This window comes from Pocillopora verrucosa, chromosome 5, assembly GCF_036669915.1.
Source record: "Pocillopora verrucosa isolate sample1 chromosome 5, ASM3666991v2, whole genome shotgun sequence".
Lineage (NCBI taxonomy): Eukaryota > Metazoa > Cnidaria > Anthozoa > Scleractinia > Pocilloporidae > Pocillopora > Pocillopora verrucosa.
The window spans coordinates 5050741-5074698 of NC_089316.1; the positions used below are offsets into that span (position 1 = coordinate 5050741).

Here is a 23958-nt window from a genome sequence, read left to right on the forward strand (position 1 = left end):
TTTTGGAAATTTTCGCTGCTCGCAGTCGATCAGCAACCATTCATTTTTGCCGCGGCGTCCTTCAAAAAATTGAAATCAAAATTGCCGTTCAGCAGAATTGAACTTAAGGTCTGTCACGGGTTACTGTTAAGTAGTTACCGCAAATCCTGTTTTTGCTAGGAACCTCCTGAGACTCTGCAGGACGCTTCTATGATTTTATAAGGGGTTGGCATTTTAAGTTTTTCCGAGTTTTGACATAACTTGACATGTGTTCACCCAAAGACGTGAATTACCGGGAAAACCTTAGAAGCATAAAACAATCTTCGTCGTTTGCAACCTAAACGACCGTGTGAGGGAATTGCGTCTTTCAAAATGGATCTCCGCGATGGCCTCTGACGTAATGTAGACCGGTGAAGTTTTGATTGGTAAACTTGACAGTAATAGACCTCGAAGGTCTACCGTATCATTAACTTGGTAGTTATTACTTCTACAGAATAAAACGTGTAGGCGAAGTAACAATTGCTCAATACAATTTGATCTACAATTTGACCTACAAACATGACGCCATCGACGTTGTTCATCCTAGCAGTATGCAGGACGCGTGTCATATGAACTTCATAATAGACCTCGCTCACCGTAAAGTCTCTGTGGCTCAGTGGTAGAGCGTCGAAGCGCGGAATCCTGAAGTCTGAGGTTTGATTCCTCATGGGGACTCAGAATTTTTTTTTTCGTCCTACGCTCGAGACCAGACCAAAAACATCTTTTTCTACTTGTTTACCAAGCTCAAAACCTACCACCTCTCTTACTCTATTAACCAAAAGTCTAGTTGTTTCTGGAATTTACAATTAGTAATAGATATATATATATATATATATATATATATATCTATATGCATATATATATAGGTATGTATTGATTTATTGAAAGAAACATCATGCCTGTTTCATTGATGGATCTGGCGGTATAGAATACGTCGAAGTTATAGAGACCTGTCGCGATAAATTTCAACCACATGTATCGTCCACTGGATCGCACTACTCCAGTTCCGTAATCTCCACAGAATTCACCAAGAAGATTGGTTGACTGACTGCTGCCATCACGAATTTCAAGATTAAATCCCCATAGACATAGTCGTGGAATGTTGCTGCGTATTGTAAAGTTTAGTTCCACATAATTTCCCCGTGAAACTGAGAGAAATTTTTTCCCGTCAAACTCCTGGACTCGTTTCCAATCTTGTGCACGTGCTTGCGTATCATACTCAATCAGACCTGCAATAACTGCAACGAGTCAATTAGTCTGATTGAGACAAAAACAACTGATAGTTATTATGAAGAAATTATAAATGATACATTAAGACCAAGAAAAAAGACAATGGCTTGCGAAAAAACTGAGATCTGTCTTGCGAGCACAATTACTCCATTTACTGAATTTTAGACCATTAAACAAATCCTAAATTAAAATATACTTTACTTTATTTTATACTCCGCGCAGGAGAGAGTGAAGTAGTACCCACAAATCGACCTCTGCTCCGGCTGGGACAAAACGAATGACGATTTCAAACATTCGAGTTAAATTAAATCTTAAAAAAATCCATTTATTACCCCACAGAGGTTATCCTAGCTTGACAGAAACAAAATATACAAAAGCTAAATGAAGAAATAAGCACAGACATTGTGTGAAGTAACTAGCTCAATAACAGAACATAAATTGTCGGTCAGGGCTAGGGCTCACCAAGCTTGGAGTATAGCCACTGCAACAAAGAGTCTCCGATTCCAAATGGAAAAAGTGCCAGCGATTTAGAATTAAGACCGTAAATCTAGTTTCCTTGTGAAAAAAAATGTATCGAGGATAGAGAAAAGTTGGTTTATCACTGGTTTTCAAATACATTTCATTGGAACTATTTTATTGAATTTTAATTTGAGTTAATTTTGTTGAACTTAAAAGAGATATAAAATATGCAGGAGATCCTTATTTCAACCTCAGATGGGACAATCGTGACGTCTTAGACAATTTTTAACAAAGAATGCGCCCATTTCACATGTACAGTTTTTAGACTTAAAAGTTGCATAATACATTCATATTCAAGAGATAACGATCTCTTGCTCATCTTTCAGCAGATGCCGTCTTCGTTCATCCTCTAACTCTTTAATGCCCTCCTTCGACGAATATCCTACTCACCATCTCTGTTCCCTTCTCAGTGGGGCACACCCCACCCATGGAGCCTCCCCTCCTTCATAATTAGAAAAAAAAAAACCAGAAAGCTTAAAATTTTTAGATAATGATTGTAAACAGCCAAGGCACTTACAGAAAACAAGGATGAAACTCCACTTGGCCATTGAAGATACCATCACAATGTTGTGTGCTCTAGAAGTAAAGTTCATATGCTTAATTTTTCCTTATTCACTGTAAGCTTACATCAAGCCAACAGAGATTTGTAAACAAATCCATGTAGACACAGTGAAATGCAATTATTGTTTTCAAATAGAAAATTATGTTTATGTATGCTTTTATCTTCGACGAAAGTGATTCTTTTTTTCTATGAACCATTATTTCACCTGAGTTTTGGAAATCATTGCTAGTTTGAGAACCAACTCTAGAAAAAAGTGTATTGAAAAGAAGCCGAATCTCTTGTTCGGTCCATTACGTAGTTTGGGACCAAAATTGAAAACAACAAGATCATTTATTATACGGTTTATTCTCGATAGTCCATAAATGATGAATCTCGTTTTTCTCGACACCTATTTCCTGAAAAAAAATTGTTGATATGTTGAGAGAGTTAACTTTTTTTTAAATCTGAAATTGAGATAATGTACTTTGGTTACTGAGGCTGATGTCATGTAATATCAGCATAAAAAAATATTAATTCTTGGAACCCTGACTGACTGATGGATGACTTTTCTGCATTCAGAATCTAAATATAAATTGAATTCGAATGCTGTCTTTTTTTTAAGCTTTCAATTTTTCATGGTAAAGGAGAAAAAAGTCCCTGCCTATGGTCAGCAAAAGCCAACAAGAAAGATTAATAAACCGGTTGTAAAATCTTTTGTTGGACTAAGAATTCCAAAATAGGAACACGAAATAAAAAGAAAAAATAATTGAAAGAGCAGCTTTGTGAATATAAGTTTTTGTCTTGTTTTAACGCGTGGAGTGATATATGTATCTAAGGAAGCTGTAGGATTAGGCTTTGCATTGCATGCTGGCTTAAAGGTCGGCCATCATGAATAAACCTCGTGCTAGCTTGTGTTTACTCGAAGTCTCCTTTCCTCTTCGTCTGATACTACAGAAGCCATATGTATTCACCGTATAAGAAAGCAATTTTTATATTAACTTCATCTACATAGAGTCGGCAATTTTCGAATAAAAATCGCTGTTTCCCTTTTATTTTGATCATAGACAGGTGGTAGTAATAATCCTTTATTCACTGTAATTACTAAAAATATTTACAAAATAATGATAAAATCCATAAAAATCGAAAAAAACATGAAAATGTCAAATAAAAATCTAAGAACAACTAACGGATGCACGCTTCGTTTACGTTTACTTCTTGAACTTTGAATAAGAAGATAATTAGAAAAAAAAGTAATAATAGTAATGTGAAGAATATTAAAAGTTTTAATCCTAAAAAACCTTGGTAGTTCGCTATCGATTCCAAAGCCCCTACTAATCCTAAATGTGAGGAATAGTAAAAGGTAGTTCCACTTTGATTCCTTATCACGATTCTTGTCTTTTTTTAAAAAAATGACCTCAAATACATGTACGAAATTTTGTAGAGCGGATAATTATTCTTCTTTTCCTTCCTTAGCCAAAATATCTTGGAAAAGAGGCCATTCAAAGTATCTCGATAAGTTCATATTATCAGGTTTAAATTACGCAGTCCATCAACATGCACCCGAAATGAATCAGTCTCTCAATTCTCGCTTACAGACTACTTAACAACCCAATAAAAATAAGAAATAGGAATTCCAATGTGATCACTGAGCTTAGTTAGAATTCGGTTAGGAGATGAATCATTGATAAACTTATTGCTAATTCATGGCGACCGATAAAAATATTCCATACTATATTTGGCGCTTTTCATCCTCTAAACATGAAATATAAAGGTGATTTTTATTCCTTTGGAAAAGCTGAACAAAATCCCGACCGTTGCACAAAGTAAATATTATGTTCATGCATTTTTAATGTAAGGAAGAAAGAATGTACAAATTTTTTGGAATTTTCCTTTCTACAAAGAAAGTGCTTTTCTTTTCCCTTGTGGTGTTCTCCAACCTCTTCGGCGAATATATTGATGACACATTTACAGTTTTGGAGGAAATAAATCGAAATCCTCGCGCTGGGAATAGTTATCCTTTTATCCATCACTCAGCTGATAATTTTACAAGCTGCATGCTTTTTGTTTGTGCTCTGATGTCATTTGAATTTTTCATTTAATCGAGTTGATCGTTTTCCAAAATTCTCAACACTAATTTTCTTGACAATATAACGATGTTGGTAGAGGGAAATGAGATTTCGATGAATTGAATGAAGTGTTATCATGAATTGATTAAAGTTTTACTCATTTTGTCGTGTACTGGTTTTGACAGGGCGTAAAATGCACATCTAGAGCATAACTCACAGATACTATGGTTATAAACTGAAAGGAATCGAGTTGATTTTGCAGTGGAAAAATATTTTAGACATATTAGAAACTATATTGTGGTAAAGCACGTAGCATATTCATCAACAGGATCGACATCTGTACTGACTGTGTACATGTAGTTATCTCGCAATAAAAAGGAAGGCTCGCCACCTTTAGATAAAAAGAGCTCGTAATAGAATAACTAGGTTCTTCATTGTTCTAAAACTTACCTTAAATTCTAAAACCGTTACTATTCGTTCTTTTTGGTAAGAGAACTGCTATTGCCCTTTAAACAACAGATGTTTCAATATCTATATATATATATATTAGTTATATTTTGCATAATTTATGGCGCGAATGTCGCGAGAAACTATTCAAAAGTGTTTTTTAATCTTTAGATGAAGAAAAGCCACAGAAATGTTAGGTTTGCGATTTTGTGGTTTAACCGGTCTCGTTCTTATCAAAGTAAATCTGTTCAATATCATCATATATTGACAATAGAAGGAGAAATTGCGCTTTTATCACTCTCCTGCAAAAATTGCAGCACATCATCAAAGAACTGACAGGAAAAAAGATCTGTATGCGTTGCGCGCTTTCTATAGCACGTAAAAGAATAATTAATTCAGCAATTTTTTCAATCTCTCATCAGGACAGATTTTTGAACAAGGCTTCTGGAAAGATTCCACAAAATCGTAGAGTTGAAAATTTTTTTTCTAAAGATTATGTGCGATACTCTGTGAATATAACTGTTTATCATTCACAAACTGACTTCTTCGTGTCTTTTTCCTCAGGTGCCATTTGACTTTCAAATTAACGTTTGAACAACTTACAAGGAATATGTTTCCCTTTCAGTAAAATTCGAATCTCCATTGTCAAATACCGTTACAAAACATACACTCTTGTTTATTATTTCGAGGATAATACTACTATTTGTGTTTTTCGAAGAATTTAGACTCTTTTCTATGTCGATCAACTACTCGATTAATTTGTTTAACTTTTTTCGTGTCCTTTGTCTCTCAAAAAAGGCGGAAACGATAACATAAAAATCACAAAAATAGAGAAAACAAACTAAAATGATCGAATTACAGAACTTCAGAAGCTAGAATAGTTTAGGATAAATATTGTGGTAAGAAACATAACAAAAATGATGTCATCGAAAGGATCGCCATCTGTCAACATTTAGGAAGCTTATATCCTATCAACAAAAAATTCTCTCTACTTTCAAATCTAACTTTTGTACCGTATAGTGAGCGAGAGAGATGAATTAAACTAATATGAAACAAGAACAGAAAGAAACGAAGCTCTTACGTTTAGTACCTGAATGTTGATTGTCCCTTTACTCTGAAAGAATCTGATCGCGTTTATCCGCATAAGCAGAAGATAATTAATTCACACAAGGGTAAAGGGTTTTACAGCTGTTTTAACTGTTGTTTTTAATAAATTAAGTTTTAAATAGACAAAAATTTCCATCACGTAACTTTCACACAAGTCCACGTCTACCTCAAAAGAGAACTGAAATAAGGTATATTTGTTTTTTTTTTTTTTCTTTTCCCTTTTCTCTTTGAGCAGTTTTAATAACTTATTTATATAATGTTGCAATGAACTGAATAAACTGACTAAATTATATGACTAACGTGACTATTCATCGGTAACCAACGCTTTTATTATTTCATAACAGTATTTGACTTTCAAATCCAAATTATGCCAAATTTTTTACCCTAAATACATTTTTTTTTATTTTCATGAACACTGACTTACTTTTTTGAACCGAGAATTTAAAACTACGGATCTCATCTCAAAAGCATTTTTATTTTCTTCTTTTATCAACTTCTCGAAAACGAAACTTTTTTCCGCGATATAATGTCCATGGATTGAAAATGACCCGTCAGTGGAAAGATAAATATGTTATTTACCGACTGGGAGGTTCTTAGAGTTTAAATCTCCGTTAGAGGGCAGGGTTTTCAAGTTTTCACCACAAGGACCTTCCTCAGCCAGTTGATAGTTTACCATCACTTTCTCTTTTTTTCTCAGTTCGTGAAGGGGTGGTATTTTACAATTTTGTGATCTGATCGGTTCTAGGAGCGGGCAGTCCCGCTTCTTCCCTTACTGCCCAACCCCCCCTCCTCTCACACACGCTCACAGCGGGTGATATCCGTCAGGTGATGAGTTGTGTTATATTTAGATATCCATTTTTTGCCAGCGGGGGAAAGCGTGTTTAAGGCCTTTCTCATAGATCACTACTACTAGGGTTGACCTTACAAATTACTTATGTAAAGTTTTACTACTCAAATCATTTTCGTTGTTTGCGTAAAATTGGTTCCGAAACAAATTTGTTATCGCAAATATATCATTGATTGGGTTATAACTCTTGACACGCGGTCTAAACACCATAGGTATTTTTCACTCCTTTGCAAAATGACTTGGAAAGGTATTTATTGGCATTTTAATTAATAATCCTCACGTTTAGTCATTTAATGCCTGGATTCTCCTAATTTTTTCGGTGAACAAAATTTAAGCATAGTTATGAGTTCTTCTAAACTAAACTTTCGGTAAGTTCTTTCGATTGGGGCTTCCACATCAGGAACCGAAAGAATTCAGGGAGCGAAAGCTGAATTAAATCCCCTCGTTTCTTGTAAAGTTATCTCTTCAGTTAACCATAGGAAGAGAGATAACATGTAGAAGCGCCATTACGAGCAAACGAAGAAATTCTACTTACCGTGACTTTCCATATCATTTAGTGAGTAGCATTACCTTTGAATAATCGTAAATAGAGGCGGACAATACTTTTCGATAGATCATTTGACTGGTTCTTAAGAAAATGTAGAGCAATATTCGCTGTCTAAAGTAAGTGTGAAGTGTCAAAAGCAAGCCAAGTTCCCTTTGGGTTTGCTTTACTGCGCTCTGTGATTGGTCCAGAAAACTTGCACCATCCTCTCAACCAATCAAATCTAAATTAAAAGCTAGTCGCGAACTGGTCAGTCGCGTTTGCCCGCGCTTCAGGCAATGTACTTTAACCCTCTAACTCCCTGGAGTGATTACCAAGTAACTTCTCCCTCCAGTATCCATATATTATACAGCAAACAGCTAATGAGAACACTTAGACTCATCAGGTACAATTTATTTCCTTGATTGAACACCTAATTCTCGTAATCAATTAACAAGGAAATGTGTAGTAGCTAGAGGGGAGAATTGACAATCAGATCTTGGGAGTTAAAGGGTTAATTGTCACCTTTCTCAATCACTAACCGAGTTCTGGTTTCTACGCTGATTGCTCCAGAGTGGTCAACGAATTTTTAAGCGTTGCGCATGGAAAGTTTCCAAAATTAGGGTATAAAATCGTGTCATAGTCAACTGATGCCGAGAAAGAGGCATACTCTGATATCATTTACGAATAACCTCATAAATTAAACGGTTTACAGTTTTATTACTTCTTTTTATTTTTCTTGCTCGACTTTGTTTCAGGCTTGCCAGATTTCTTAGATGCCTTTCTATACAGATAGTACAAAATCACTCCAGCCAGGAGCGGCCAAAATCCTATTTGCAGCAGTAACTTTGGATCGAACAGCGACTTCCTCTTAATGGACATGAGCTCGGTGGTAAAAATTAGTACAGAGTCAGCTATGTGTGAATAGAGCAAAAAAAAGAAAATGTTAGGATTTGCTGTTTATTCAGGAACGTAGAATGATATTAATATCATAGTCCTAAAGGAAAAATATTGTTTCTGCCATTATTCTCTTTATACATAAACTATCTGCATAATGAAGAATGGGGCTGCACAGAAATCTTGCTAAGAGAGCGAAAAGGAAAGGCTTCTTAACCATTCCCATCTGTGTTATAACAAGAAATTCAAAAGAAATTTTTTCCCTATTTGGCTATTACCATATATCCAACAAATATTTCGCTCGTGCTTGGTCAATGACTTATGCCCAATAAAATAAGTTATAGCTTGCAACACAGGATTTACATATTGCATGTGCTCAGAATTAAAGACAAACAAAAAATGCTAAGTTCTAAATATTTCAAAAAACTTTAAACTCGGTTGAAATGTCATAATTATTTTATCAAATTGCCATTACAAAGAAAATATGAGCATTTTCCGACTCGTTGGAAATTTCTTATTCTAAGTAAAGAAAAATGTCAATTTGGGGATAATTAGTTGATCCAATGCTAAATTCTCTGAACTAACATCATAAGAATTCTATGGTTGACAGTAAGGAGAATTACAAATTTGATCTGGGAGTTAAAGGGTTAAGAAAACTTCCCAAATATTACTTATGTCATAAATTAAAACTTGCACTTGCACTCAGGCCATCTTCTGTATTTATAGGCCCCCTTAGGTCCTCCATGGTCATTGTTACAATCCACATTTACTTACCAGGAATAACATTCTGAATTCCACAAGCTCTGTACCCTACGTGAGGAGGGATGATCAATTTTCTTTTTTCACTGCAAAAAAGAAAAAGCAGAATCATAGACTATTAAAAAATATCAGCCTAAGCGTCGCTTCTGTAAACTCATTTGAGGGAGCCACAAAAATGATCAACCAAAAGGGTTTTTGAACTTATTTGTGGAGAATGAACAATGCGAAAAGGATGACGAGAAAGGCAGTTAAGACAGTAAGGGGCTATGAAGTCCAAAGGGAGTTTTACTTAAAAGTTGACATGCCAGTCTTGTTGTCAGTTTTGCCTGCAAATAGCTTGTTTCAAATGAATAGAACTTGGAAAATAGTATCCATCCATGGGCACAATTTTTTGCTTCCTAACTTGTTGCTTAGAAGTAAAATTTTGAGCAGGTATTTTTTTTTCACTTGAGGAAATCCTGCAAAGCCCCCCTTTAGAACGAGTCCCTCGCTCAATAAAGACCTCTCTGTGACCTCGTTGTCATTTTTTATTACATAGCCATTCTAAAACTTACCCTATGCACATTCCTTTTATACCCATCTCCCAACCTGTAAACAAATAAATTAATAAATAAAGAAATAAGTAAAAAGTTATAAGGAGGAGACTACTTTTAAATTGGTGAACATTCTGTCACTGCAGTTTACATGAAATGAAAAATTGGGAAATCTTAACATCTCTAAAAGGGCTTTAACTGGGAGCTTTTAAACATGTATTACTAAACAGACAATAGAAAAACTCAAAAGTCCTTTCTTCCTGCAGTTTGAACACAGTAATTACACTGTCCTTTTTAATTTCAATGATGCTCACTACATTAGATATCACAAAAGGTTCCCATGTAATCAAATCCTCAAGCATAATTGATTGACAGAGGATAAAGAGGTGCCTTATTGAAAGGTGATTGTTTTCTTGTTTTATTAGCTTTCAGTCTTTTCTTCTTTATAATTTTTATATCTTATTATGCACATGTGCATGACTAATTAAATGTCATACAGTTGTAAGTCATACTCTGGTAGCTAAATAATTCACAAATTGTAAGTCAAGAGAATATTTTATATACATGACATGAAGAATTGGGAAATCTTAACATCTCTAAAATGGTGTTAATTGGGAGCTTTCAATAAAAGTATTAGAAACCAGATAGTAAAAGAAGTCAACATGTTGAACAATTTTCATTTGAATAAATCGAAGTATTGACAATAACCTAATTTAAAGTTGTGGTTTCTGGACTTCATGTTCCTTTGTGATTGGTCAAGAACACTTGCTCCATCTTCTCAACTAATCAGATTAAAAAATCAAAAACCGATGGCCACAAAGCTCATTTGAGTGTTTTCATGCTTTATTCAATTTACTTGTTGTTAAATTGAGTTCTCATCAGCTTATTATATTTTTTTTTGCTCTAGGGAGCAATTGACTGATAACTTTGGCTTTATGGCTTTATGAATCTGAAATTAAATCATCCTGATAGTATGGCAAAATAATCAAAGAGGTCCTGGAGCAAGTTACCTTTGATAACCTTCCTTTTGCCCAACTGGAACTCAAGTGGCTCCCTTCCTTTTGCCAGGGATGAGTTGGACATTTGTCCATTCTCCAGTGTACCCTAAAAGAGTTCATTGACAAATTAAGGAAATTCAAACATTTGTGATAGCTACATCTTTATTAAGAATTGAGAACAGGTTTTTACTTTTTTGTTTTTGTTTACTTTGTGTTGTTGTTGTTTACTTTGTGTTATTGTTGTTGTTGTTTTTTTTTATTTTGGCAGTTTATTTTTGCCTTTTTGTTTAGGCAGTCTAATTTCAAATGATAATAGAAAGCTAAAGGGAGAGGATGCCAAAATCTATTTATTAATAACAGCTTGGCACCCAGGTGACTAAAACAATTTTTGGTTCAAATTTCTGGCTAGAAAAATGTAAGCTTGTGAGAACATCCTTTCCTTAGGAATTCCCTGTAATGCTTTCAAGTAAGAAGCAGACAAAATGAAGTCATACATGTGCATACTGTATAGTGAACAGAAACAATGTTGCCATTATCTGCTTTGTCCTCACAGGTAGCAGGCTTTTACTGAATGGAAAGGTCACATATATAGAATACTTCATGGAAAGTCTGTCCATGTGGCAATTATGCACAAGTTGGCAGTATTAAATATTCAAAAAGTGAGACTTCTGATATAAAACCAACAAGTGCAGACAGATAATGATCACATATTTACTGGCTCTACTGGAAGCTTCTAAACTAAAAAAGAATTAAAAACTCCAAATTTCATCTAGGTTAATAATAGTCTTCATTTCTGCATTCTTTCCCAATTAGTGTAAAAATTTCCATAATTTAAGAAATTAAATAACTGCATTCTGTGCAAACCCTTAAGAGAGTATTTAAGTAATGTCTTTAATCCCTTGGATTTGATTTTGCTCCCTCACTTAATTATATTTACATTTACTCATCCAATTTAACACAATTTACTTGATTATGTCCATTGCCCACCAGTTTCCAAATTTGGCAATAAAATAGCTTATTGAAAAGAACACTAAAAGCCATCACAGATCAGAGAACATTCAGATTACTGTGCAGACCATGTTTTCCTGCTAAAATTATAGTGGCATGTACTTTTTTTTTGTATAAATATTTTGAGAATATTCTTAACATGTTGTGTCACTCATATTCTACTGAGTTTCAACACCATACTTTGAATGAAAATTCTAGTGAATGTTTTAACGAGACTGTAGGAATTTCCCCTCTCAACTCCATTTTGTTTGTCTTAATTCAACAATATATACACAGTCAGGTATTTGAACTACTCTCCAGAAATGCACAAATCATACATTTTCTCTAATACATATTACAATTAAAATCTTGTGCTTATTGGATTGGTACATGTATGAATATAATTCATTGTTACATTGTATAAGTTACGTTGTATGAATCACATGTGAAGATCTATGCTTTTAAGTCCTTACAAATTATATTTTGTGTAAACTAGAAGATCAAAGCCATGGTATTAACCTAATCACTGCTGCCAGGAGACGAAATTTGTAATAAATTATTAATTTCTAACATCACTTTAGACCACCTGTCGTGACACTCCTTCTCAAATAGCCCAGACTATTATGTAGTGTGCATGTATTTGAACAAAAAAAGCAAAAATGTTGATAGTTATTTGATTTTCCACTTTTTTTCCATGAGGAGCGCTTGAAAAAATATTATTTTGAATATCGATGAAACAAATACCGCGATAAAAGGACAAAAAAAAAATAGCGCGTGATATTTTAGTATCTTTCGCCCGCGAAGGACTAATGTCGTTCACATTTACCACAGAAGTGTTATCAACTGGCATACACAATACATATCAACAGTTTAATCGATATTCCAACAACAACCTTTAGCTTAGCCTCTTTTGGCTAACAAACTAATATGGATTTTTTTTCAGTATAACATATTTTGCTATAAAGTTCACCCAAAGTCCTCCCGTACGTACCATACGTATGCAAAGTTTAAAAACTTAAGCTTCTAATTTTCTCGACTGCATTACAAAATCCGCGCGGGTAGGTTATCGCGACAAATTTCGTGAATTTTCCCTCAAATAATACCAATTTCACAAACTTTATAAATGCTCGCTTTTTTTTTTCGAAGAAAGATAAAATCCAAATTCAAAATTGCAGAAATTAGCACCCGATCGATCACAAAGAAATACTACCAGTAATTTAAGCACAAGAAGCTTGTCTGAGATTTCAATCTCTCCACATACCTCAACAATAGTTTATAGATCCTTCTTCTTTTTGGCTCCAGCAGCATACCCACATGAAAAAAAAAAAAGTACCACAGAACAACAATCTTAAGTTGTTCTTCATTGGAGATCATCATCCAATTTACGCGATCTTTGAGTGTAATAAAATGTCGGCTGCAATCTAATCGTGGCAAGCGGAGGCAGGCGACTCTTCTTGGCTTATACTATTTTGCGAAACGAAACGAAACGAAACGAAACGAAACGAAATCGGGTCAGATGAAATAAAACAAAAGGAATAATGCAGATATATTTTCAAATAAGGTAAAGATAACTTTCACAAGGATTTTGGAGTAATCGTTCATTAATAAGAAGGATTTTTATTAATTTCGCAAAATAGTAATTTTAGGAGAGTTACTATTTTGCGAAATGGACTATTTTCACTCTGCGGTGACAACGTGACCTCTTTCATGTCGCGAAAATACATTTAAACATTACAAATTAGTATATAACCGAAAATTTTGGCCTCCTCTTATTTCTTAAACCGTATTAAAATATATTTCGCAAAATAGTAATTTTAGGAGAGTTACTATTTTGCGAAATGGACCATTTTCACCCCTGCGGTGACAACGTGACCTCTTTCATGTCACAAAAATACATTTAAACATTACAAATTAGTATATCACCGAACATTTTGGCCTCCTCTTATTTCTTAAACCGTATTAAAATGTATTTCGCAAAATAGTAATTTTAGGATAGTTACTATTTTGCGAAATGGACAATTTTCACCCTGCGGTAACGTGACCTCTTTCATGTCATAAAAATTCATTTAAACATTACAAATTAGTATATCACCGAACATTTTGGCCTCCTGTTATTTCTTAAACCGTATTAAAATGTATTTCGCAAAATAGTAATTTTAGGAGAGTTACTATTTTGCGAAATGGACTATTTTCACCCCTGCGGTGACAACGTGACCTCTTTCATGTCACAAAAATACATTTAAACATTACAAATAAGTATATCACCGAAGATTTTGGCCTCCTCTTATTTCTTAAACCGTATTAAAATGTATTTCGCAAAATAGTAATTTTAGGAGAGTTACTATTTTGCGAAATGGACTATTTTCACTCTGCGGTGACAACGTGACCTCTTTCATGTCGCGAAAATACATTTAAACATTACAAATTAGTATATAACCGAACATTTTGGCCTCCTCTTATTTCTTAAACCGTATTAAAATATATTTCGCAAAATAGTAATTTTAGGAGAGTTACTATTTTGCGAAATGGACCATTTTCACCCCTGCGATGACGACGTGACCTCTTTCATGTCACAAAAATACATTTAAACATTGCAAATTAGTATATCACCGAACATTTTGGCCTCCTCTTATTTCTTAAACCGTATTAAAATGTATTTCGCAAAATAGTAATTTTAGGAGAGTTATTTTTTTGCGAAATGGACAATTTTCACCCTGCGGTAACAACGTGACCTCTTTCATGTCATAAAAATTCATTTAAACATTACAAATAAGTATATCACCGTACATTTTGGCCTCCTGTTATTTCTTTAACCGTATTAAAATGTATTTCGCAAAATAGTAATTTTAGGAGAGTTACTATTTTGCGAAATGGACTATTTTCACCCCTGCGGTGACAACGTGACCTCTTTCATGTCACAAAAATACATTTAAACATTACAGATTAGTATATCACCGTACATTTTGGCCTCCTCTTATTTCCTAAACCGTATTAAAATGTATTTCGCAAAATAGTAATTTTAGGAGAGTTACTATTTTGCGAAATGGACTATTTTCACTCTGCGGTGACAACGTGACCTCTTTCATGTCGCGAAAATACATTTAAACATTACAAATTAGTATATAACCGAACATTTTGGCCTCCTCTTATTTCTTAAACCGTATTAAAATGTATTTCGCAAAATAGTAATTTTAGGAGAGTTACTTTTTTGCGAAATGGACCATTTTCACCCCTGCAATGACAACGTGACCTCTTTCATGTCACAAAAATACATTTAAACATTATAAATTAGTATATCACCGAACATTTTGGCCTCCTCTTATTTCTTAAACCGTATTAAAATGTATTTCGCAAAATAGTAATTTTAGGAGAGTTACTATTTTGCGAAATGGACAATTTTCACCTTGCGGTAACAACGTGACCTCTTTCATGTCATAAAAATTCATTTAAACATTACAAATTTGTATATCACCGTACATTTTGGCCTCCTGTTATTTCTTAAACCGTATTAAAATGTATTTCGCAAAATAGTAATTTTAGGAGAGTTACTATTTTGCGAAATGGACTATTTTCACCCCTGCGGTGACAACGTGACCTCTTTCACGTCACGAAAATACATTTAAACATTACATTATAGTATATTCTCAAAGATCTCGGTCACCTCCTCTTTAATGTAGTAATTTCTAAACTAATTGAATGTAGTAATTCCGAAAAATGTTTATTTTGCGAAATGGATTATTTACTCTCGGTGGGCGGCAACGATGTTGCCATTCTCGTGTCACACAATATGTATTTGGTTGATGCAGTAAGATTTTGTCCTCTTCTTATTTCATAAACCGTATTTAAATACATTTTGCAAAATAGTAGTTTTTGGCAGGCATACCATTTTGCGAAACGAAATATTTTTATCCTTCAATGACAAAAATGTCTTTCTTTTCGGGTCAAAAATTTACTTTTAAACATTACATTATGGTGCACTCCCGATCTTGGTCACCTCTTTATTTCCTAAAGCGTATAAAAATATATTTCTTTAAGTAGTAATTTTGGAAGAATTGCTACTCTACGAAATGAATTATTTTTACGCCATGATGAAAAATATTGCCATTCTATTGTCAACAGTACATATTTGATTACTTAAAAGATTTACATATGCTTTAAAAATTGCAAATTTACTGGAAACCCAAAACCTGAGAAAGTTTTAAATGCGATTGAAATACAGTAGAACCCCCCTAACTCGAACCCCCCGGTAACTCGAATGAGATCCAATTTCCCTTGGCCCAATTTTTCAGTCATTTACTATCAGCTAACTCGAACAATTTTTTGTCTCCTTAGGAAATTTGAGCTGGCTGAGTTCTACTGTAACGACTGAATAGACTAATGTTGAAACAAGAATTGAAATACTATTAATTTGTTGAATTAGGTCTTTGTGTAATTTTCGCCTATTTCAAACTTCAACATTGCAAGAAGCAAATCCTTGTGACCGTCTTTCAAACGCTGCTTTACACTGTTGGTGACAGTTATCAAGCCTCTCCAGAAATACGGGTGCCTTGGAAGGATACAGCTCTTATCAATGCAATAAAACCTCTTTGCCTTTTTTTTATGCGTTACGACCATTTCAACATTGCCGTTATCGTCTTTTTTAGGGTAGCGATAACGCTCCTCGTGAAGTAGAACAATGTCGTAGGGCGCTATCTGTACTCTCTTGGGGAACTCATTTGTGCAACCGGTGCATGTTCTTGCATTCGAGTAGTCATGAGTAAACACCACATAAAAGGGCTCGTCATTCTGGTAATACTCGATGTATCTCGTGGGCTTTGGCACCATAACGTCATAAGGGTCTTCTTCTGACACGACTGGCACCTGGCTTACGTTATTTTTCCCTCTTCTTTGTTTTACTCGTTGATTCGGCTTTCCCCCAAGCTGTTTAGAGAGGTTTGCGCTGATGATTTTTCCCATTTTGTTAGAAGCTTTCTTGTAAGTGGTGATGAAACTTCGCAGCTTACCAATCTTCTCAGCGACAACAAGGACGTGAGGGCACAAACCACCACTATCACGGAAAGATTTGCAGGTCTTGTCGCACGATATCTTCTCTTTCTTTGTTTTTACTGTGTAACTGGTATCAAACTCAGTGACGCAGAAGTTTGTATTTGCAAGTTCTATGATCTTATAATGCGACAGTATGATTTCCGCCCTCCTCCATATATCTTTAAGCTCATAAGAAGGAAATTGTAATGAGAGCTGGCACTCGACAAGGCCTATGGACAATTTTCTAGTGATGACCTCATCCCTCCTTCTGCTGGGAAGGATACAACCAAAGACTTTTTTTATTTTTGCGTCGCGTTGCTGGGATGTCATTTGTGTCCACTGTAATGGATCCACCTCAAGGTGATTATAGTCTGCGGACAGACGATATTCTCCCATCTGATAGATGGCTTTAACCAGCTCGTCTAAATGAGGCTGCACTACGCGTTTCTCAATGAGATCGTGTATCGTCACCTGATCAGTTTTCTGTCTGGAAATCTCCTCTTTTATGACATTGTTGTATGCCTCGGTTCTCTGGTTTTGCCACTTGTTTGGCGGGTTTCCAAGGCCAGCAGCAACACGAACAGGTCGTAACATGCATTTCTTCATACTCTCAGATAAAGTCGAAGACGACCTTCACTTGAGTGAAGCCATTGTAAATGCCTCTGGCCATTGGCCCTCAGTAACCTTCAGCTCCTTATCAAACTGCTTTTCAGAGGTACAATCTACAAGACCTATAATCCTTCTCCCATCATGCTCAGAGCCTAGAAGCTCGCGAGCTATTTCCGTTTGCTTTGGTGATGGTACCTTCAATTCTGTTAACTTCTTTAATATGTTTGTTTTAACATGGTCAAAACATCGGAGATGGATATTTGTGTCACTTGAAGAAGTTCCATTAATTGGAAATACCTTCTCGAAGCCTGTTTCCAAAGGAGTTTCTCCATCAGTTCCATAGGTTAGATTACAGATGCCCTTCCTCTTTAAATTTGCTGCTAGGTACTCGTAGTCCTCCATTTCCCTACTCGTGCTTGTCATGATGCCTGCCAAAGTAGTTGGGTGTTTATCGCGTGCATTTCTATGAACAAACATTGGATGTGGGAAAGTTAAAGTTGTCAAATAGAAAGGTCCACAGTTGTAAGTCATATCGATACCGCATTGAGATTTGGGACTGGTTCCTGAACAAAAACTTTTTAACCATTCAATATGCAAATCTTTCGCTGCGAATGTGTTTGGGGAGGTATCTTTTCCGTGGCGAAGACCAAATGAAACATCTTTTACAAAGTCAGAAGTTTGCAGTTGAGTAACTAATTTGGTAAAATCGGCTGCTTTTTGTGGTCCTGTACTCCGAGAACGAATGCGATTTTCTATTTTGCTGGCCTGGTTGTATACTTGTTTTCTGTTACGTGGGATGTCGGACACAGATTTGACATTAGAAACACCACCTGCATCTTGCTGTACTTTCGTGATTACGTGCTTTGCAGGATTCTCTTCGGCATACTGTTTTATCCTCGTAAGGACGCTTGGTTTTGTTCGAAAAAAAGCCTCTTTGTGATGTTTCACGTTTCCATGGGCCTTTCTAGAAAATAGCTTTTCTGCTTCCTCTGTTACTTTATACTGTATAACAGCATATCGTCCAAGCTCCCCTTTGCGGTGGTCATGTACCTTAGTTATAATACGGTAAAACTCATCTGAAGAAGCATGCCAGCTGTAATGACGCTTGACAGAAAAAATGTGGCTTCCTTCAGGATTTTTTCCTTTTTTACGTTTGCTGACTCTTTTGATACGAGATTCACTGGAAAAATCTACCCTGACAACTTCGGTGGGACAAGAGTGACGCGCGTATACTCCGTTACCATCCGTCGTCAAATCTCCTTCATTAACGATGTTTAGATCGACAATAAAAATGGCCGACTCGGTAACTCCGTGTGCCACCTTGCGGCAGACTTTCTTAGTGTCAAAATTACCTGCGATGCAGATATCTATAACTTCTTTTGTTGAAAGACCCTTCTGAGAAACTTTAAAAACAGGTTGCCCATTGATTTTTAGGCCTAAAAAGACAAACGAAACACAGATAATAAGCAAAAACTCTTGATACTATTTGCAGCCATTTTCTCTATCATTATGGGGAAATATAGTATGCTTCGTACGAAAATATATTTCAAAATACCTTAAATGAACGCCTACCAATTATAAAGCATTTATACAAAACTCCTTCTTAAAGTGAAACACGCAAGGTGTTTCAAAACCGTCTGTTTCTTCTAAAATCTCAATTCTGATCGATTGAATCAACCACAAAGGCTCTGGGCAGTTGAGAGAAAACTAAACTTGTGGTTTCTAAAAACCTTTTTCCAACTTCTCAAAATTCATCATTTCAACTTTGGTCTCTTGCCCTTCCTTTTCAATTTTGTTTGTTTGTTTTGTTTCCTTTCTCTTTTCTAATCTTTCTTTACCTTCCTGAGCTTTCTCGGAGTCGTCTTCATTGCTGTAGGGATCGTAGTTATCATTGTCGGAGCCAACTTCGGGCTCATCTTCTTCAGACACGTTAAGGCTGCTCGAAGAAGATACGTGAGACCGCCACCGTCTTTTTTTTTGGTGTAACAGCGATGCTATTTCGACTTCAGTTGACCTAATCGTTTCCATATAAAAGAAACAAATAAATTAATTCGGTGGGTCCTCTATCATTAGCTTGTAATAATTCTCTTCTTATGTGACGTGTAAATTCTATTCGGAAAAGCAAAAACTGAGTGTTCCTGTTTTCTTAAGATACTAATGGAGAATACAAAGGTTAATAACCGAAAAACAGAAGTCCCGCTTAGTTTTTTTTGGCACTTACGTGGACCTTCTCGAGGGTCGTTTGGAACATGAAGGGATTCCGCTATCGTCTTCCATTTCCTCTTCCAGCTCGCGGGCTGCACTTAGGTTAACTTTGGTCTTGGAGAATGCATTCGTTTTGGCTCTGCGTGTTTGAGACTCTATAAACTGCTGAAGTTTTTTGTAAATAGCGCCATCTGTGGAACCCGTAATATCCAGTTCATTCACGGGCTCATCTCTCCTCATGGACGCCAAACTGATGCTCACAGAACTTTTCACAGGTTCGTTTTCTACCAGGCCTTTGCCAATATGTATATAGCTTTCTGAGGTATGGACTACGTCGGAGCCATCACTACTGCTGAGCACAATCATTGGAACAGATAGCTCTGCCCTCCCTACACTTTCTTCGGCACCGCTGTTGCCAATCGGTGAGCAATCATCTGAGAATTTCACAGTATCAAGTAAGGCAACATTGCATTTATGCAGTTTAATTCTCATGTATTTCAAATTCTGACAAACCCCACAATAGACAGTCAGTAACTTCCTTAAAAAAGTACGTAATTTTACCGTAGTAGGGTAACTGGCGTTCGTTGAAATGTAAAACCAAATAAGCTTTCTGTTCAGACATGAATGAGTACAGTTGCATCAGGGAAATGTATTTCACTTAATGGTTTGTACAGGAAAGTGCTAATCTTAAACGACGAAAATCGACCACGGTTTTGTAAGTGACGCTTTAAGGTAAATACAAACCGTGCTTTCAGTCAAACTGTATTCACTACAATTCTCGCTCAGTATATGAATACCTGAAACTCGGCTTTAAGTTGGTGGTAATTAAGCAAGCTATTATTACATCTGTGCCTAAACGATAAGATTGCATACCATTTCTCTCTATTAATCCCAGCTCTTTACTAGTCGAAGATGGCGAAACACTGAAATGAAAGAAAAATTATTTTAAAAACGAAACCCCGCAATATCATCTGTTGGACAACCTGTTCAAAGTTAATTTCAAATATATAGATGGTAAATTTTCTTTCTCAGGTCCAGGGGATACCGTGTTCGAAAGTAAAGTTACTTGGACATCAAGCGATATTCATCTATTTCCTCTGCTACACTTTCGTCGGTGTAATAACAGTAAAGGATAATATTGTAATAATCATAAGAAATAGGACTGGTACCTTTCATTTTCGCTCATTATAGAGAGCGACTGCAACATATAATTTTTTACACCACTAGAAACCAGGCGCTGCCATATCCAGCGACAGACTCCTTCGCATGCCGTTTCCTCTTCTTTTACCTCTGAAAATACTTTGAGAAGGCCGGTGCCTTTACCACCAACTTCGGCGGGAACAGGATGGGTATCTACAATAAAGAAGCAGTCGCTTGCAAGGCCAATTATGAAGACTAATGGCTCACAGGTGTAGATGGCAACGCAAAAATCTTTTTTCGATAACATGGAAGATAAGGCATGGACAAGGTTAGTCTGCCCTTTTTGGGAGAATACGAAGTCGCTCTCCAAGATTTCTTCGGAAAAATCGTACTTGCCAACTTCAGCACCAACACTCCGTATCAGTTGGTACGCCGACAGAACATCGTAGAGTTCCTCACAATTCCTGTATGGATTTACCACTCGGGGGAACTCTGTGATGACATTTTCTGCCACTTCGCAAATATTTTGCCACAGCTTCTTACTACCCCCAATTGCTTCTTCTCGGAACTTACGTATTTCATGAGCAATTTTTACACATAGAAAGGCACAGGCATTAGTTCCATCATTATCCGGAAATTCTTCAGGTACCTTGTCACCTCTGGATACAATCTGTGCAACCCTTCTGTCGTACTGTTCTAGGCATGAGGCTTGACTGACCTATGAGGAATAAAGTTTGACTTTCACACAAAGATTAATAATCTTTACTGTAATTATTTTTAACATTATAAGTTTATTTTAGCTTGTTTTATCTGATGTTCGAGGGCTTTTTTAGGAGACAAGGACGACAAGACTGTCACCACGCATTGGAAATATTCCACTTTCCCAACAAATACTTCTCCAAATTCCTTTTTGCCAGTAAGATAATGTGGTTTTTAATTTTTTTGTGTCTACAATTGTCGTTTAAAAAACGGTTTTTAAAATATCTTTGTGAAACGTATTTCCATGCCAAATCATCATGTGAGAGAAAAGAACAAGGTTGTTTGCAGAAAGTTAAAATGGTATATTTTGATAAACTGCAGTTTTGTAAAATTACTCTCTACACGGAACACTTCGCACTCTTCAGGAAATTTGCAAAGCTCGATTACTGGCTGGGTTACATTAATGACCCTTTCACGAACATTTTCCTCGTTCTTGACAAGATTAAAAAATATTACCCTTTAAAAAATACAAATGACTAACCTTCAAGGGGATATTAAGAGTAGACATGGTAGATCCCTGGCTGATCATGGAAACCACTTCTTCAACCTTTGGCCGTTTATCAGGGTCAAATTGAGCACACTTAAGCCAAATCTTGTTGACCGAATACCAGTCAGTAGCATGCTTGTGTTGATATTTGCATGGCTCCGTTGGCAATTTTCTCGTTATGAAGAAATGCTCCAGTGCTTGCAGAGGTGTTTTTCCCTCTCTTAGGGCTGCTTGTATCTCATCAAAGTAGGGATACTTGACACAAGGGTTCAGTAATACAAACAGGGTCATGCCTAAAGACCAAATGTCGGCTCTCTTAAGATCTTCTCCTGATGCAAGCGGTAAACGAATCGCTTCAATCAGCATTTCTGGGGCCATATATACCGGTGTTCCTCGATTAACTCGAGCAGTTTGGGACTGCAGGATGGAATTAGTTTGTATCTTAGTGGAGCGGCTTTCACCGAAATCAGTTAGCTTACATAGCAGAGGGCGCTGTTCCCAGCCTTCTCTCTGAGCACTTGTAGTCAGATCACAGTAGTGTTGATTGGTGACCAAGATGTTAGCCGGCTTTAAATCCCGATGGGCGACATCTTTGTCGTGCAGATATTTAAGACCCAATGCTACATCCTTGCAAATGGTGGAGATGACTTGAGGGGTGACGAAACCGTCGCAATCGGAGCCCTCAAGAACACCAAGAAATTCTGCAAGGGAGCTAACTTTTGACTCGATACCGAATGGTTGGAAATCGAAATACACATACTCGAGAATAAGGGCGAAGGGATTGTTGCAGATTCCCTTGAACTTCACAATGTTTGGATGTTTCAACTCTTGAATGATTCTTGCTTCCTTTACAAACGTTTTCTTATCCAATATGTCCTCGCCGAGCAATTTCTTAACGACCACTTTCTCCGCAGCGGCTGACTTCCCACCCGCATCAGGAACAGTCTGCCAGTTAGCAGTGAACACAGCACCATAAGCGCCCTTACCAATGATTTCCTTGTTTGTCAAACACTTGAAATCATGAACTGGAAGACCTGAACAGTCGATGGTCTTGGGCTTAAGAACAGGAAATTTAAAAGCCATAATCTTGCCTGATTTAACAGCACACAAAGCGAGCACAAAGCAAACTTCTTGCAGCACGTGGAACATGCGCAAATGCGAAACACGATCTCTTGCTCGTAAGGAAAAGGTGTGCGACGGGGGTGTAATCAGAAGCGCGTACGCGTAACTTTTCCATGTATATTATTTTTATTAAAAATTTTGAAGCAAAGGAACTGTATTACTTGCGATTATAAAACTGCTGGACGACTATTTCGGCATGGATATGCTTCTGTTCTCTATACGAGACGGAGAGTCTAAACATGTTTAGACGCCACTGGAAAACTGTCATGTTGGTGCAACATGCCAAGATGTTCGGTGATATACTAATTTGTAATGTTTAAATGTATTTTTGTGACATGAAAGAGGTCACGTTGTCACCGCAGGGGTGAAATAGTCCATTTCGCAAAATAGTAACTCTCCTAAAATTACTATTTTGCGAAATATATTTTAATACGGTTTAAGAAATGAGAGAAGGCCAAAATGTTCGGTGATATACTAATTTGTAATGTTTAGATGTATTTTCGTGACGTGAAAGAGGTCACGTTGTCACCGCAGGGTGAAAATTGTCCATTTCGCAAAATAGTAACTCTCCTAAAATTACTATTTTGCGAAATACATTTTAATACGGTTTAAGAAATAACAGGAGGCCAAAATCTTCGGTGATATACTTATTTGTAATGTTTAAATGTATTTTTGTGACATGAAAGAGGTCACGTTGTCACCGCAGGGGTGAAAATAGTCCATTTCGCAAAATAGTAACTCTCCTAAAATTACTATTTTGCGAAATACATTTTAATACGGTTTAAGAAATAACAGGTGGCCAAAATGTTCGGTGATATACTAATTTGTAATGTTTAAATGAATTTTTATGACATGAAAGAGGTCACGTTGTTACCGCAGGGTGAAAATTGTCCATTTCGCAAAATAGTAACTCTCCTAAAATTACTATTTTGCGAAATACATTTTAATACGGTTTAAGAAATAACAGGAGGCCAAAATCTTCGGTGATATACTAATTTGTAATGTTTAAATGTATTTTTGTGACATGAAAGAGGTCACGTTGTCATCGCAGGGGTGAAAATGGTCCATTTCGCAAAATAGTAACTCTCCTAAAATTACTATTTTGCGAAATATATTTTAATACGGTTTAAGAAATAAGA

At 36.1% G+C, this 23958-nt stretch overlaps 1 protein-coding gene across 1 annotated transcript; it reads right to left on the minus strand.

Annotated features, from left to right (window-relative positions):
* Positions 1–7691: 7691 nt before the first annotated feature.
* Positions 7692–12871, minus strand: LOC131779417 (uncharacterized). Its single transcript, XM_066167434.1, has 5 exons — positions 12734–12871; positions 10498–10591; positions 9509–9542; positions 8970–9040; positions 7692–8212 (listed from the first exon to the last, which is right to left on the minus strand). The coding sequence occupies exons 2-5, from the start codon at positions 10568–10570 to the stop codon at positions 8019–8021; spliced, it is 372 nt and encodes a 123-aa protein (XP_066023531.1). The 5' UTR covers positions 10571–10591; positions 12734–12871; the 3' UTR covers positions 7692–8018.
* Positions 12872–23958: the final 11087 nt, after the last annotated feature.